The sequence below is a fragment of the Diospyros lotus genome, chromosome 7 (assembly GCF_014633365.1).
Source record: "Diospyros lotus cultivar Yz01 chromosome 7, ASM1463336v1, whole genome shotgun sequence".
Taxonomy (NCBI): domain Eukaryota; kingdom Viridiplantae; phylum Streptophyta; class Magnoliopsida; order Ericales; family Ebenaceae; genus Diospyros; species Diospyros lotus.
This window is the reverse complement of record NC_068344.1, coordinates 28,408,021-28,424,703: the sequence shown is the minus strand read 5'-3', so window position 1 is coordinate 28,424,703 and position 16,683 is coordinate 28,408,021. Positions and strand designations below refer to the sequence as shown.

General features: G+C 31.3%; 1 protein-coding gene across 1 annotated transcript; it reads right to left on the bottom strand.

Moving 5' to 3' along the window:
* Positions 1–8,488: 8,488 nt before the first annotated feature.
* Positions 8,489–11,616, bottom strand: LOC127806895 (ALA-interacting subunit 5-like). Its single transcript, XM_052344466.1, has 8 exons — positions 11,498–11,616; positions 10,734–10,792; positions 10,554–10,628; positions 10,228–10,344; positions 10,044–10,114; positions 9,663–9,957; positions 9,189–9,478; positions 8,489–8,758 (listed from the first exon to the last, which is right to left on the bottom strand). Exons 1-8 carry the CDS (start codon positions 11,571–11,573, stop codon positions 8,698–8,700), a joined length of 1,044 nt encoding a protein of 347 aa, XP_052200426.1. The 5' UTR covers positions 11,574–11,616; the 3' UTR covers positions 8,489–8,697.
* Between the last annotated feature and the right edge of the window lie 5,067 nt (positions 11,617–16,683).

Genomic DNA, 16,683 nt, shown 5'->3' with positions numbered 1-16,683 from the left:
TTAGTTATAAAAATATATGGTCTTGCTACAAAGGCTACAAGAACAAGCCTAGCCGGGTCCGTATGGCTAGGGCCCATTGCAATTGACCAAACAGATAATAATAAAATTAAAATCAATTTCCAAGAAAAACATTCATATAAGCATTCAATTTTAATTAGTTGAATCGTTTTGTGGTTGTGAATTGTTTGTGGTAGTCATTAATTAATTAATTACTTAAAATATGATCGTCCAGGTTCAGCGAGTTGAGCGAGTCATTTGATTTTTGGATAATTTTTATATCAATTGTTAGAGGTTTATTTAAATTATATTAATTATTTTTTATATTTTTAAATATAAAAATATATTTTGGTTTTCACTATTTTTATTCCAATAAAGTCATTCAGTATATACTAACAATAAAATGAATGAGTGAGAAAATTAATATTATTTTCAAAAAATGAATAACTTTTAAATTTATTTAAAATCATTCCGATAAATTTACTTGGACTTGCGAAACATATTAACTATATGTTTGTGGGGAGAATTTAGACTTGTTATTTGGATTAAAAAATAATAATAATTTATCTCTTGATCACTTTACTTGAGCACGTGCGATGGGGTGGTAGAAATAAAATTATAATTTTATTATTTCTTTTTTTTGGATAGCACCCTTTTTTCTCATAAATAACCCCAAAAAAACATAAAAAGTCTTTCTATGTATGCTATTTAAGATGTCAATTATTATATGTATTTATTTTTTAACATTAAGCCTCAAAAAATATTTTTCAATATGAGGATAAGCATTTTAAAAAATAATTATATAAAATTTAGAGAACTATATGTCGCATTGCATATCACATTATGAATTTTGTTATAATATATAAAATCATATAAATAAAAAATGAGATATAAATTAAAGGTGAGATATGTGGGAGACACTAAAATTATTTTCTGCAAATTATTAGATGATTTTGATTAGGCTTGTATATTATATTAAATAAGTAAAAAATTATATAAAATGTTTTTATTCCATCATTTGAAATCATTCTCGTTTTAAAGGCGATTCAAAGAATCAAGGCATGCATGTCGACACAATTGAGGCGAAGGGCTAGCATAGCCCTTGAAAAAATTAAAAAAAATCTCTTTAATTTAAGTTAAGTATCACATAAGACATAATTTACATACATAGAATATCATAATGTTCAGAACATAATATTGAACATTCAAACGATACAAGTTGAGACAAATTGCTTCTATCCCAATATGTGCACAAGTGCCTTTAGTGAAATTATTTCAAAAATAATTCTAAACTTAGTAACTGACGCTCGATTTGTACTAATTTATTTAATATTTGTTTGTTCACTTTGCAGTTATCAAACCGCTCTCCGTTTGTTAGCTTCGCTTGACACCATTTGTTATTATAACAAATAATGTTTGATTTAAGCTTATAAGTTCATGTTAAGTTAAGAGCATGTGACCCATAATTTGACTTGACATGTCTCATCATTTTAACATGAATTACTTGTGAGCATAACACAACCAAACATGTCCCATTTGCTGAACAAATCTTTTTTAAAATTTAATAAATCAAGTAATCTTTACCATAATTTAAGTTTTAAAATTAATATTATATTCAATATTTAATGATTTAATCATTACTTATTAGAACATTATGCACTAATCTTATTAGTAGCATTACAATAAATTTAAGTTATACTTTTAAAATTATGAATTCTATTTAAGTGTTTAAAATCATCATTTTGTGATCTTGAGATTATGAGTTATATTTCACTAATATTTAAATGATTTTATGTCATAAAATTTGTAGATTTAACCAATAGAAGTTCAATCAAGAGATAAAACTGATTCATATTAAATAAGTCAAATATAATATTTTTTTGCTTCTTTAAACTCAAGATGGTCTTTGGTCGACTTGTTTCCATTTACCTAACAAATAAATAAATAAATAACATGCTTTTATATGCATCAAATTCTATTTCTTATGGAGGATGAGCAATAAAAAGTTAATTCTTGTAAAAAATATATTTTTTCTAAAAAATCTCATAATAACAAAATTTTATAAAAGAACTAAATAAATATTTAAGCATATAAAAATAGAAATTAAATTAAAAAATAAATATTTTTGCTTGTACGGATATGTAAATATATATTTCAATCCCAATCCTTTATTTTTTTTGTCCTATTCATTTCAAGTATATAAATATAATCCTTTCAATTGCAGGGATTCCTTGACCAACCACAAATTCAAATTGTATACAGCACAATCATTTCCTTTTCGATCCCTTTAAATGTACAATAAAATTACAAGAATTCTCTACAAAGAATCTCTGCAAACCCACCAAAAATTCAAATTATATACGGCATAATTATTTTTTTTCTTCAACTCCTTCAATTTGTGAATTATTCCTACGAGGAATCCTAACAAAATTGCAAATGCACCACAATACGTTTGAAATTTGAACGGTTAAATTTCAAACAATTATATAAAGGGTTTTAATTTATTTTGTTCAATATTTTTATTATCTCTCTCTTGATATTATTTTTTGTAATTTATATGAGTCTCATTTTGATAATAAACTATCAAGTGAAGATTTTTTTCACAAAGGAAGTCTAAAGGATTATTAAAGTGAAGATGATCTAAATATTTGAAATATAAAAATAAAAGGGCACAATATAAACATTTAGCGAATTTAATGAACTTAATTCTATTTAAATAGAAGAATTGTTTTTTCTAAAAAAAATTAATAATTTTGATATTTTGACATGGTGGCATCAAAATCAATACACATTTTAGGTATTGCTCGTCATAATTTGAGATCTATTAACCCTCGATGCCAATAAGGCCATTGGAGTCTATTTTTTCTACAAGAAGTAAAGCATTAAATTCAAAAAAATCAAGGTTATCCCATTCAACCCTAGAAATGTGTATATGCCTTAAGAACTAATTGGATGCCTAATTGTACATTCGTTATAACCAAATTGAACTAGGCCGAAAATACCTAACTAAATTAAATTGAACCTAGACATAAAATTGAATCGATCGAATCTATTCACTAACCAAAATAATCGAAATTGGTTTAATCAAATTTGAATTTTTGGTAACCGAATTGAAAATCGAACCAATATATTTGCCCAAAAAATCAAACTGATTAGCACAATAACCGACCATAACTAATATATTAAACTGAAGACAAGCTACCTAATCGAATTCAAATACAATAAACCGAACAAACAACAACCAAACACAACATAAACCAATGTAAATACACGTATATGAATATTAACATAGCATCCATCCACAACATCAATCTAAACATCAATGTTCAATATTTATTTATATAAGCCTTTGCATCCAAAATCTAAGGCTGCGTTTTCTTTACTTTTCAATTTTCAATTTTGAATTCATTTTCAGTTTTCTATTTTGATAGTCTGTTTTTAAAAAATTAAAAACGTGTTCTCTTTGTCATTTTGAAAAATTATTTCTCAAAACAGAAAATTAGAAAACGCACTCTTTTTGAAATTTTGAAAATAAGTTTTTAATGATATTTTATTCAATAAATTTGATTATTTAGTAAATTAGAAATATTTAATATTAATATATTATTAAAATATATACATTTTAAAATTAATAAATTTTGTAATATTTTTTCTCATTATAATAATAAAATATGAATAAATAAATAAATATGTTTTGAATTTAGAGTTTATTTTAAATGAAAACACTCAAAATAACTTTTTGTTGTTTTGAGTTTTCTTTATAAATTTTTTTTTGTTTTCAAAAATACATTTTTAAAAATAATAAAGATAACGTGTTTTCATTATTTTAGAAAATCGAAAATTAAAAATGGCTTGAAAACAGTAAAGAGAACGCAACCTAAAATTTCAAGGAATTTGGGTAAATTTCATTCATGGTTAATAAAATGGCATTAGTTGATTTTTACGATCATTCACTCAAAGTTACACAAAACCTATATTGCAATAAATATTATTCTCATGTACGTGCACTGTATAACTATATATATACACATATATGTAACTGTTAACCTTTAAATTTGAATCAATCAAGAAATTGAAGTGAACGAAAGCTTCGATACTGATCTCAATACTATCTCTCTTGTAATAACCCAAATCTTCATGAAATTGCCATATAATTTAGATGAGTTTGAAATATCGAAAAATGACTTGATGGTAAAAATAAATCGCCGAATCGACTGTAAGGAATGTCCCGAGGTTGAGATTTCAAAGGAAAATAATATGTCATTGCTAAGTCTCCCGAGATAGGATTTTTAGTATCAAAATAAATCGGATCAGAGTTAATTTTTGATACAGCTTCAGTTCGGACTGAAAATTGAATTATCAGTAGGGAACGTCTTGGAATTTAGATGTTTAAAAAGAAATGATATATTACATTATAGTTGTTTTTTTATTATAGTTTGTCATGTCAAAAAAAAAAAAAACTAGAAATTGCAGCGTGAGGCATGGCCGCCACACCTGTTGTTGTTGCTGTCAAATCAGCAACCAGGGCATGGCCAAACCTGGTATGGACGTGGGGGTGGTATCTAGCTCACATTACCCCTTGTAATTGGTTGAGAGAGGCTCGTATTTGACTATAAATAGTCGAGTTTTGGTTGAACATTTTCATCAAAGTTTATAAACTTAGATTGAGAGTTTGGGAAGGAATTGGAGCGTTTTGATAAGGGGCTTTTGTTCCCTAGGTTTTGAGAAGCAATTCTGGAGATTTTGAGAGTTTTTGGAGTGGTATAAGGGGTGTTTTTGAATTCGGCTGCATATATATATATGTATATATATATATATGTTGAGTGAAGGTTGAAATCGAGTTGTAGAGTGATCGATTGAAGGATTTAATAAGGGGCTTTTTGTTGCGAGGCTATGGGAAGCTAATCTGGAAAGTTTCGTGTCAATCGGAGTTCAAATCGAATGTCAATTTGGTTCGGTGGCGGGTGGCTTGGGCGGGCTGCTTTCGACCAAATTAGAGGGCTTCCGATGGTGTTTTCCGACAAAGAATGGTACCATTGGGATCGACTAAAGGAGAGGAGCAGCCTGGTGTCGTCATTTCAATTTTCCGGTGTGCCGTTGCTGGAGAAGATGACCAGAGATATTTTTTGTATTTTTTAAATGCTAAAAATATAGAAAATTTGAGAAAAATAGAATTAAAGGAAATAAAATTCTGAAAAAATATCCAGAAATTCAAGAAGAAGGAATAGTTTATTTTGATGAATTTTTATCTTGAAAATTTCTTGAGGAGATAATTATTTTTGATTTTTGAAAGGAAAGGTAAATGGAAAATAAATATGAGGGATTTTTATAAAATTCTTAGAAAATTTCATAAGGATAAGGAATTTATTTTATGAGTTTTGGTGATTTTTATTAGAGGATATTCGAAATAAATCAAGGAGAAATAAATTTTCTCAAAAAAAAGTAATTATGGAAATTTGAGAAAAATCTGAAAAATTTCCAAAAAATTCCAAAGGCTTATAAATATTGTTTTATTAATTCTTGTGGATAAAAATTTGGAAAAAAAATGCTTGAAAAGGTATTTATTTGGAATTATCGATAGAAAATTAGGAAGAAATTAGAGAAAAATTATGAGAAAAATTGAGAAAATAGATATTGATTTTCCTTTTAATGCATATGATGTCTAGGGTATAGTTGAGACTCGAGGATTGAGCTATAGTATGCTTGGCACGAGAATCAAGGTAATGTACGAGGATCGAGGCAATCCAAATACGTTCAAGGTGAGTGGTTCTATGGAAAAACTTTTTGTGGCATGTGAATGGTTTGCTGTGAGTTGTTCAATCCACATTAAATTTCGTACGGTAAATTGCATACATTGAGATGTTGATTTTATGTCATGCATGTTATGATTTTCGACATTGGCATGTTATGTGTTGCCCATGTGAGACGTGGGTTGTAATCCTGTGACATGGCCCCTGAGTGACAACACTCGGGATGCGTGCCGAGGATTAATGTTATGTGACCCACTTAGGACGGGGTTGAGACGGATTTCACCCTACGGTACTCAAGTGACGGGGCTGAGAGTGGACACCACCCTAGGTTCCTTTGAGCAATAGCATTAATACCGAGGTGTCATTGATTTCGGGGATAGTGCTGATGTGATACTCTTAGGGCTAGAGTTGTGTTGGATTTTGGAATGCTTTTGAGTATGAGCGTAATGCCTAATAATGACAATAGGGTGGTTCCCGGGTTCATATATCAAGGTTGTCCCTCTTAAAGCATGATTGGTTTGCCAATGGGTTGGTGTGGTCGTGTCACCTTTAGAGATATTGCATTTTTCCCGGTTATGGCTAAGTGCTATGGGGGTTTCTCTTAGGCTGGGGCATGTCAGGATTTGTCGATTTTATATATGATTTTGCATATATTCATAAAAATATTTTTGAACTCTCACTTAGATGATTCAGCATCTAATTTGGATTATGTCGCTGGAATATTCAAACATTCTAGGTGAAAGCAGTGGCGCCAAGGGAAAGGAAGTCATCGAGATGTAGCTACTATGTTTAATTTTCGTAGGTTTTGTCGATGATTACGATGTTCAGAGGTCATGTAATATTTTGATATTTTCATGTGAAATATCGACTTGGTTATTTATCTGTAAAAGGAATTTGTCGGTTATATATCATTGAGGTTTTGATCTTGCTTTCGCTGATGTGATTGATAATACTTGTCTTAATCTATTAATTTTTAAATTTTGATATGCTGAGAAGGTATAATCGGGATTGTTGGGAAATGAATATGATGAGGGTATGTATATCGGGAGACTTATGTTGTGTGTATGATGTTGAAAAAAATATATATATATATATTCTCGAAATCTCAAGATAATGCACGTTCTGGGAAAATGGGGCATTACATCTCTCCTCTCTGTCTATGCTCTGAATATGATTACTTGAGAGAGAAAGGATGAAGGGGTGACAATGACGATGTCAAGTTTATCGGTCTCGCCTGTTGGTGTCGGTGTCAGTGGGGGTGGGTAACTACTCAAAAGCCAACAGCGATTGGTTCCAACAGCGACGACGAGAGTTAGGGACTTAGGGTTTCGATTTGCTCTCTCATATGGGATTCAAGATTCAGGTGTAGGAGGGTTGGGTTGGGTGTTGGGTAAAAGGGCTACAGTGATTGGTTCTGAGTCTTCTGATGAATGGTGACGATGAGGGTTAGGGTTTTGAATCAATTCCCTCTCGGGTGGGATTAAGGATTCGGGTGTAGAGGGGTTGGGCTAGGTGTTGGGTTGGGGAGGGGGTTGTATGCAGGGCGCTGAATGATTCAATTTTGTTTTTGTGGTTATTTATATCGTAATAATCGAACCAAATCGATCGGTTTAGTTCAATTAATTCGATTTACTTGAACTTTTGTACACCCATACCTAGCTAAGAGATAAAAATAATAGATGAATTTAGTGAGTAAGAGCATAATAATGTAAGAGGGTCATCCACAAAAATAATTATCTTCATCCACAAAAATAATTATCTTTCAATCTTGGAAGGAGGTTGGACACCTTCCATGGATTGGTTTGAGCTTGTTTTATATATTTTAATGGCCAATTATTTGTTTTCATTTAGATTTATTATTCTCTCAACGACTATATATACTAACTTAAGTATTAAGTATTAGAGTATTCTTATGGCCAACTTCAAGTGTAGTTTTGTGCAGGTGCTCTTAGCATAGGAAGGAGGTTGAACACTACTCAAGGATTGGTTTGTTTGTTTTTTTTTATTGGATTTAATAATTTATACTTTTCTCAGACCTAAATTATATATATATATATAAATATATATATATATTCTCCTTTGAATTTATATTAACTTAAGTATAAGAGTGTCCTCAATTCTTTGTAATTACTTTTAATATTAGAAGAAGATTGAGCACCACTCAAAGATTGATTTATTTTTCTTTTATGTGATTTATTTACATATTGGCTCGAGAATAGTTTTTCATACACACTTTTAGTATAAGAGATATTATAGAGGTTGGCCTAAGCAAAATTAAGAAATTTGACAATTGATTGTGAGTAAAATTATATATTATAAATAAAATAAACAAAAATATTCACTACAATTAAAATTTCAAAACTGAAAAAATATTCACTACCAAAATAATTGGAAGTTTATTTAAATTTTTGTAAATAAATAAAAATATGTTTGACACATCTAGTCCGCTTTTAAAGCCTTTTATATATAACAGAAAAAAAATAAATCTGAAACTTTGGTTGTGAAAGGAGAAAAAGAAGTGGAAAATAAATTACTTTCAGGTCAATTAAAATTATTCTCATAAAAGCAAGTTCTACAAAAATAATTTTTTTAGCTGAAGAAATTTGGCAGCATAACTTTCCTACGTATGTTTCTATCAATCAAACAGTCAGCACAGCTGTTTGTATTGCCCATTTAGACATTCTCAAACAATTTTAATACGCTGAAGCCCTCAACAAAATGGTTTGCTGTGAATAAAAACAATAAGAAGCGCTACATAGAAAGAAACAGATATACAGTATAGCACCATTTACATCTAATCAGTTAAAGCAATTACCAATGATTTTATTTTTCCAGAAAATCAAGGTAAGAGTTAACTGTCCCGCAGCAGCCAAATTCGACCCTCTGATGTTGGAAGCCTTCAAACATGAAGCAGTTATAGCAGCCGAAGCTGATGTATCACGAAGTGATGTTAGTTCAAGAGCCCACCGGGATTTCTGTTCCATGACAAGTAGGATGGATCCCCGAGTGGCCTAAATGAATAGCAACATGTCAGACTTACAATTAAACTCAACTTGTAAGATACTTTCAGCGAACAATTAGATATGCTCAGCAAAATGCAATTAATTCATTGATGGAGTATATGTTGGATTCAGAAAACTAGCTGCTATGGTCGGGTTGGTAAGCCAAGTTTGACCCAAGTTCGGTTCGTGTGCGGGCTCTAGGCTATGGGTATATGTCATGAATGGCAATTGAAATGAACCTAAGGGACTGAACCCAGACCAGGATTGATGCCGATTAAATTGGACCCAAACTTGAACTGAACTAAAAAATAAACCAAGCCAAACAAATCACCTTGGGTCGGGTTGATTCTTGGGTCTGCCTAAACTGACAAACATCGCTACATAGCGCGCCCCATTTGATATAACAGTAATAATGACAGTGTGCAAATTTTTCACTTACCTTGGCCTGACAACATATAGGAGAATGAAGCCTATTGCCATGAATAAGCAAAGTCCACCAACTGTGAGATATGCTACACCGAGGAAGTCATTTTTTCCACCAACCCAACTTGTGGTTGAAAGGACCAGCTTCTTCTTCCCCCCAAAACTGTATGTGTTGTAGTTGTTCTCAATTGCAACTTCTATCTTCTCATTAGCTTCAAGATCCACCTCTATCCTTCCATAAAGCTTGCGGAAAGTCGGCAATGCTGCCGGCCTCATCCAAACAATAAGGTTCTCTTGCTCATTCAACTGTTGCATTCAGAGTAAACAATAACATATTAAGTCTTTATCTCACTATATGGGGTCAGCTATATGAATTTTAATTCATCACTCATTTCTATCTATGATCTTGTCTTAAATTCTAGATGAACCACAAAAGAAACAATATATTGAAAAAGGATAGCTATAATGGGAGAAATATATATATGCATACCGGTTGGCTTTCATTTAGCTTTGCACCACCAATCAAACCCTTTTGGAAGTTTTTAGGGTATACATCGGACCCGAATTTGCTTGATCGATCACTCGACCATGCTATCTCCTTTTTATTCACTTGTAGTGGCTCAGTGCTCAATGAAAACCCATATGTGTCATTGAACAAACTCCAAGCAATGAGGCCACAAGGAACGATCGGCTTGCCATCTATGGTGGCTTCCGGAGAACAATCTTTTGTAACATCCTCATGTTTCTTACTGCGTAGCTGCTTGTCACTTCTACTTTTGACATACCTAAACAAAATATAGTTACAAGTTAGAGAAGAATGCTATGTATCCCATAAGTATACACAAAAATGGGTCAGTTTTTTAGAGTATACCTGCGGTGGTTCTGGTAGAAATTGTCTAGCTCATAGTATACATAAATGGGTTGTTTCATTTTCTTTGGAACCTGAAAAGATTATGGTAATGCTCTTATTTTAATGTGAGGAAGAGGGGAAAAATAAAAGACAGTCAAGCCTAAATTAATATTTTGAATTTATGCGTACTAGGTATTATACTGACAGTTAAAGTCTTGATACAAGTCTTGTTGGTTTGGGAACTTTGAATAAATCCAAGCACGTCATTGCTGTGAGATGAAGGAACACAATCCTTGTCATAACGCTCTACAATTTCCACCACCTGCTTGCCAAAGAAGAGATAGTTTATAAACAATATCAATCAGGTTGATGTGGTCAAAGTTTTGGCTGCCCCTTTCCCTCAAGGGTCCTTTTAGGACAAGACTGCGTAGGCCATGCGGACAGTACCTTATGTGGGACGCAGCCAACACTTTGACCGCATCATGGATGCTAACTGAAAATTTTATAGTAAGTATTTTTTTAAGACGTTACACTCTCTGATGCAAACAAGGAAGCAAGGCCGATGGGGATGAAGATGATGCCAACAAAGACAAATGCTGTAATTACCTGGAACCATTGGGGAGACAAGGAAAGCATGTTTCATATAAATATTTGGAAAAAGAAATGGCCATCTGCAAGGACAAATTGAATAAAATATACTTTAAAGCATACCCATCCAGGAGTCAAAATTGGTTTACAAGCTGGAAGTTCTTGTTGTGTAAACCTGGAATCTGGAATATACAGAAAACGTTAGGTAAGTCATCATGACAAACTGCAATGCTTTATCTTAGGAGCGTTCTTCAATTAATTGTGTTTGAAGTTTGTAATATATAAAATATGCTTACCACAGAGCATACTTCGTAAAGTTTTTTTTTCTAAAATCTATAAATAAGTATTAAACTTAATTTATTTGTTAAGGATTGGGTCTTTCCTAAACCAGTTGAATAGTGGAAAATTTTGGCTGTTAGTGAGATCATTAGTGGTGTCACAGGACACGTATTTTGTCGGAAAGTTTTCGGCAAAAGAGTGGAGATGACTTGTTATCTTGAACAATTAGTTGAAATATTTTCATACTCCATGGTAATCTGTGTTAAGAAAAATAAAATAAAGAACGTTTTCATCTTGTTTAGCTAAGGCAAATATGATTGGGAGTTGAGGAATTCTCTTAAGAAAAATTAACAAAGGAAATGTAACAAAAAAGAAATAATCAGAATCCATTATCAGAATTGATTCATGAAATTGATTTCTACATGGGTTTTTACAGATTACAGATTTCAAGAATCTCGCAACATTTGCTCAAAAAATAATCAGAAACAACACAAATTGGGACAGAACCCATCAAGAGGAATGCATAGAGAAGCTAATTTCATGAAAGGGCAATTAATTATAGGAAAAAAAAAGATATAAAATCAAGGATTGAGTTAAAAGGAAATTACATTTTGGTTTCCTGGAATGCTTCTTAGAAGTGACTTGAGATATTTCTGAGCCTCCATCCGCACTCCCTGCATTCATCTTTCAAATACTTCTCTGTGCAGAGAACTTTTTTGGAAGAGAAGGGAAACGAAGAGAAAGCTAGGAAAAGAATCAAAGATCATGGCTACAAGACAAGATCAATTTTCTTGGGAATTCTAATTCTTAATTTTTTTTCTTTATTTGACTGTTTCTTTTCTGTTTTTCATAAAAAAAAAAAATTGGTTGAAGACCCGCGTATCGTGCATTCTAAATCCGCCTCTTCCATTTAGTTTGGGATTTTTTGGCCAAAGCAATACTAATGCTTCAAAATAATCCTTAACTAAGGCTAGAATTTAAATCTGAGATCTTTTAGCCAACAAGAAAGAAGAACCAAAAAACAATGCCATGATCGAGCGATGGTTGATTTTAGATTTTTCTTAATTGCAAAATGACTTAATTCATCCACAAAAATAACTATTCAAGTATGCATTATTAGCTACTAAAAATAATGAAAACATTACACATGCACTACAAGAAAAAAAGTGAAATAGAGATGGATTTTGCATTTTTCTTGCTTGAAAGATTTGAAATAAATTTTGAGACAAAAAATTTATTTGTCTTAATAAAGATTGGCTCGATATCTCGTGAGTTTACTTGAATAGAAGCTCACAAGTTGGATGGAATATAGGCTAGTGAGCAGATTCGAATAGAGCTTATAAACAGACTTGATTATAGGCTCGCAAATTGCATTATTTAAAGACTCGCAAGTAAACTCGATTATCAACTCGTGAAAAAAATCAGGAATATGCTTGTTTATAAATATATTAATAAATTTGTTTATAATTTTATAAAAATATTATTTAATATAAAATTATCAAATTTTATATTATTATAACAATATCATTAATATAATGTGTTGTTAATAAGATATGTTGTGACTTAAAAATTAATCAACTAAAGTATGAGTTTAATAGCGTAATTATCGTTTTAATCAAATAAGAAAATATTTAATTGAGTAGCAACTAACAAGTATTATACTCTACTAATTTTTTTCTTTTAATCAAATAAAACCTAAACATTTAAGGAATTAATCGATTATATACTTATTTTACTCTAATATATGATTGAATAACATTAATTGATTAACCAAATAGTTACTAGACTAAGTGATATATTAGAGTAATTATAACATCTAACCGAGTAATAAATCTAGATTAAAATGACAAATCTCATTATTATATCATTAATTGATTAAAAATAAATATTAATCAAGTAAAATTATAATTTATTCTAATATCAAAAAGACTTACTCGAATAATTGCATATCTCACTCGAGTAATACCTAATTTACTCGACCAATGTTATATTAAATTTCAAAAAATTAATAGTTACATATATTATTAAATGCACATTTCAAGTATTTTATTTACAAACAAAATTTATAAATTGGTATGACATTGTAAAATTTATAATAATTTTATCTAAAATCAATAATAGTTCATAATAATTTTACCAAAAATTAATAATAATTCATAACGGTGATTAGAATTATTATTAATTTTAAATAAGACTATTATGAATTTTGTAATATTACATCAATATATATAGATAATATTGTCATAAAAATATAGTAATTATTTAAAAGATATAAAAATTTGTACATATTTTGAGTAATATACAGAATAAAAACTTTTTTATTTTATATATTATGTGTTGCAAAACACATCAACATCATGCATTAATTTTGAGACAATACATATTTATTATATCTTATTTTTTAAATATAACTATTTATTATTAATTTATTTATTTATAATAAATATATTATTAAAAAAGATATATTTAACGTTTGTTAACCATATATATGAATTACAAAAATCAATTGATTAATCAAAATGATTAACTTTATCAAACTATATATTATAATCCACCATCTATATATATGCATGTTTCTCATTTAACTATTTTTTTTTCTTAAGTACTTTAATATGATGTTAAAATCATTGTTCTTGATTATTATTATTTTTAAAAAAATATTAGAGAATAAAAAATATTTAAAAAAATAAATAAGATACATGTGCAGAATGAAATAAATAGATATCTATGTGAAATTAGATTATAATTTATATCATATTATAAATAAATAGCATTGTAAGTTGCAAACACTAGAGCCATTTCAATTTGAATTGCAAATTTGCAAAACAATTTCAGCCTACTGAAAGTTTGGAGCAACTAGAGAGAGACCCATCACCGCTCACCGCTGGCCGACGCTGCATCTTCTATCTCTGCAGCCGCTGCCACCTCTCTCGTCGATTTAGCTATCGCCGACCCGTCTCGCCTCTCATTGCTCGCTGCCAATCGACCACCGCTGCATCCTCCATCTCTGTCGTCGCCTCGTATCTCCTGCATCTCTCGCCGTCGCCTCGCCACTATCGCCACTGCACCTTCGCTCTGGCCGCCGCCTCTGCCTCTGCATCCTCCGCTCTCGTCAAGGTATGATTGTGCTATTTTGGGACTTTTTGCTTATCTGTGATATCTGCTATTTTGGAATTCGAGCCCGAGCCCAGTCTCAGGTTCGCCAAGCTTCTGGTGAGCTCGATCATGGTGGCGAGCCCGAGTCTGAGCTCGGCTTGTCAACCAAATTGACCAGCCGTGCCCCAGGTCGAACTCGAGCCTGAGCTCATATTTGCCAAGAACTCGAGCCTGAGCCAAAGCTCATATTAGACATGGCCAAAATTGAACCGGACCGGCGGTTCGAACCGGAACCGGACCGGCCGGAACCGGACCCGGAACCGGCCGAACTGGAACCGGACTGAACCGGCGAAATTCGGTTCGGTTCCGGTTCAAGGTTCCGGGGAACCGGAACCGCCGGTTCTGCTGAACCGGAAACCCCCCCCCCCCCCCGTGCCCCCCCCCAACGGTCCAAAATTGGACCGTTGCCCCCCCTCCCCCAACGGTCCAAAATTGGACCGTTGGCTGCCACCCCCAAAGCCAATTTTATTATTTTTTTTTTAATTTTATAATTCCTATCTATATATACCCCTCCCTCCCCCACTCATTTTTCACACTTTCTCTCTCTCTCTCTCTCTCAAGTCTCAAGCTATTATTCTCTCAATTTTGTCTCTCATTTAATATTTCAATTTCAATTTCTTCAATCTTCTCATTTTGTTATTTATCAATTTATTCAATTATATTGTTAATTATTTATTACTTGTTACTATATTATTTTATCATTATTATATTTTTTTATTATCATACTTTTTTCAAAAAAATGGCAAGTGAAGATAGAAATTTTGAAAATGTTGAAAATGTTGAGTTTGAAGCTCAAAATTTTCAAACACAAGAGAGTGAAACTCAACAAAAGGGAGGTGAAAAAATTTATACTTCTGATATTTTTAATATTCATTTCAAGAAAACACCAAAAGGAGATGGTAAATTTGATGTATCTTGTAATTATTGTAATCAGGTATACAAATTCAAGCAAGGAGGTGGATATGGTACTTTCGCCTGACATTTGCAAACAAAGCACCCGCTCAAGGTTGGATTGAGCCGCGATCAAACACAAATATCCGGGTTTGCTACCTCTTCAAACTCTCCTCAATTATTTCATTATAATGAAGCTAATTGTAGGTCTGGTTTAGCTGAAATGGTAGCAATTGATCATTTATCTTTTAGTTTTGGTGAAAAATTAGGTTTTACTCGATTTTGTCAAAACTTTGTTAATCCTAGTTTTAAATCAATTCCTAGAAATACTTTGAAAAGAAATTTGTTAAAATTGTTTAAAAACTCAAAAATTGAATTGATAACATATTTTCAAAACAATAATATTAATGTTTCTATTTGTAGTGATATTTGGAGTGATCATTGGCAAACTCATTCATATATGGGTATTACTTGTCATTGGGTTGATGAAAATTATGTTTTACAAAAAAGAATTCTTGCGTATCGATGTTTTGATGAAAGTCATAATGCTGAAAATATTTGTAGATTAATTCAACAAATTTTACAAGAATATAGATTAGTTAATAGAATTTTTTCAATTTCTTTTGATAATGCATCGGCTAATACTGCTTCTATTAATGAATTGAAAAGAATTTGCCAACCAAATTTTGGTGGAAGATTTTTTCATGTTAGATGTGCATGCCATGTTTTAAATTTATGTGTTCAAGATGGTATTAAGTCACTTAATTCTTATTTAGATCCAATTAGAAATGTTATTTCTTATATTTGGGTACACCCTCGAACTGCAAAAGCATGGGCACATTTTTGCACCTCCAATGGTCAAACCCCAAAACGTTTTTCAAAAGATGTCCCTACTCGTTGGAACTCAACTTTTAAATTACTTAATCAATCTTTTGAATATAAAGATTTATTGTGTTCTTTTGCAGCAAATTATATTCCACAATATCCTATTTTTCCAACTATGTGGAATGTTTGTAGTTCAATTTTGAATATTTTACGAATTTTTAATGATGCTACTCATACACTTAGTAGTGTTTATAAACCAACTTCACATCAATTTTTAATAGAAGCAATGAATGTGGCCGGTGTATTAATGGAAGGAATTAATGTTGAAGAAATTTGTCATGCTGTTTTAGAAATGAGAGAAAAATGGTTACGTTATTATCAATTTATTCCTGAAATTTCTCTTGTTACTATGGTATTTGATCCTAGGTGTAAATTTGATGGTTTAATTGAGTGTTTGTCTAACTATTATTCGTTGTTAGGATTAGAAAATAATGAAGAAATTGATGTGAATATTATAATTTCTAAGGTTAGAACTTTATGCAATCAATTATATGAAGCATATGTTATTGCTCCTAGTAGTGAAGAATCATTTCCATCCATGGCTTCGCATTCCTCTTTCTCCCAACCAATGAAATGGGGTCATAAATTTTTAGATCAAATGAGGAAAAAACCTAGATCGAGCTCACATTCAGAGCTCGAAACTTATCTAACCACAGTTTTTGAGTTTGGTGATGATACAGGTTTAAATTTTGAAATTTTGGAGTGGTGGAAAAGGCACAAGGAGACATTTCCAACTCTTGCAATTATTGCAAGTCAACTTCTTGCAGTTCCAGCTTCAACTGTAGCCGTTGAACAAACATTCAGTAGTGGAGGCAACATTTTGGACGAAAGAAGATCAAGATTGGCTCCAGAATCATTGGAA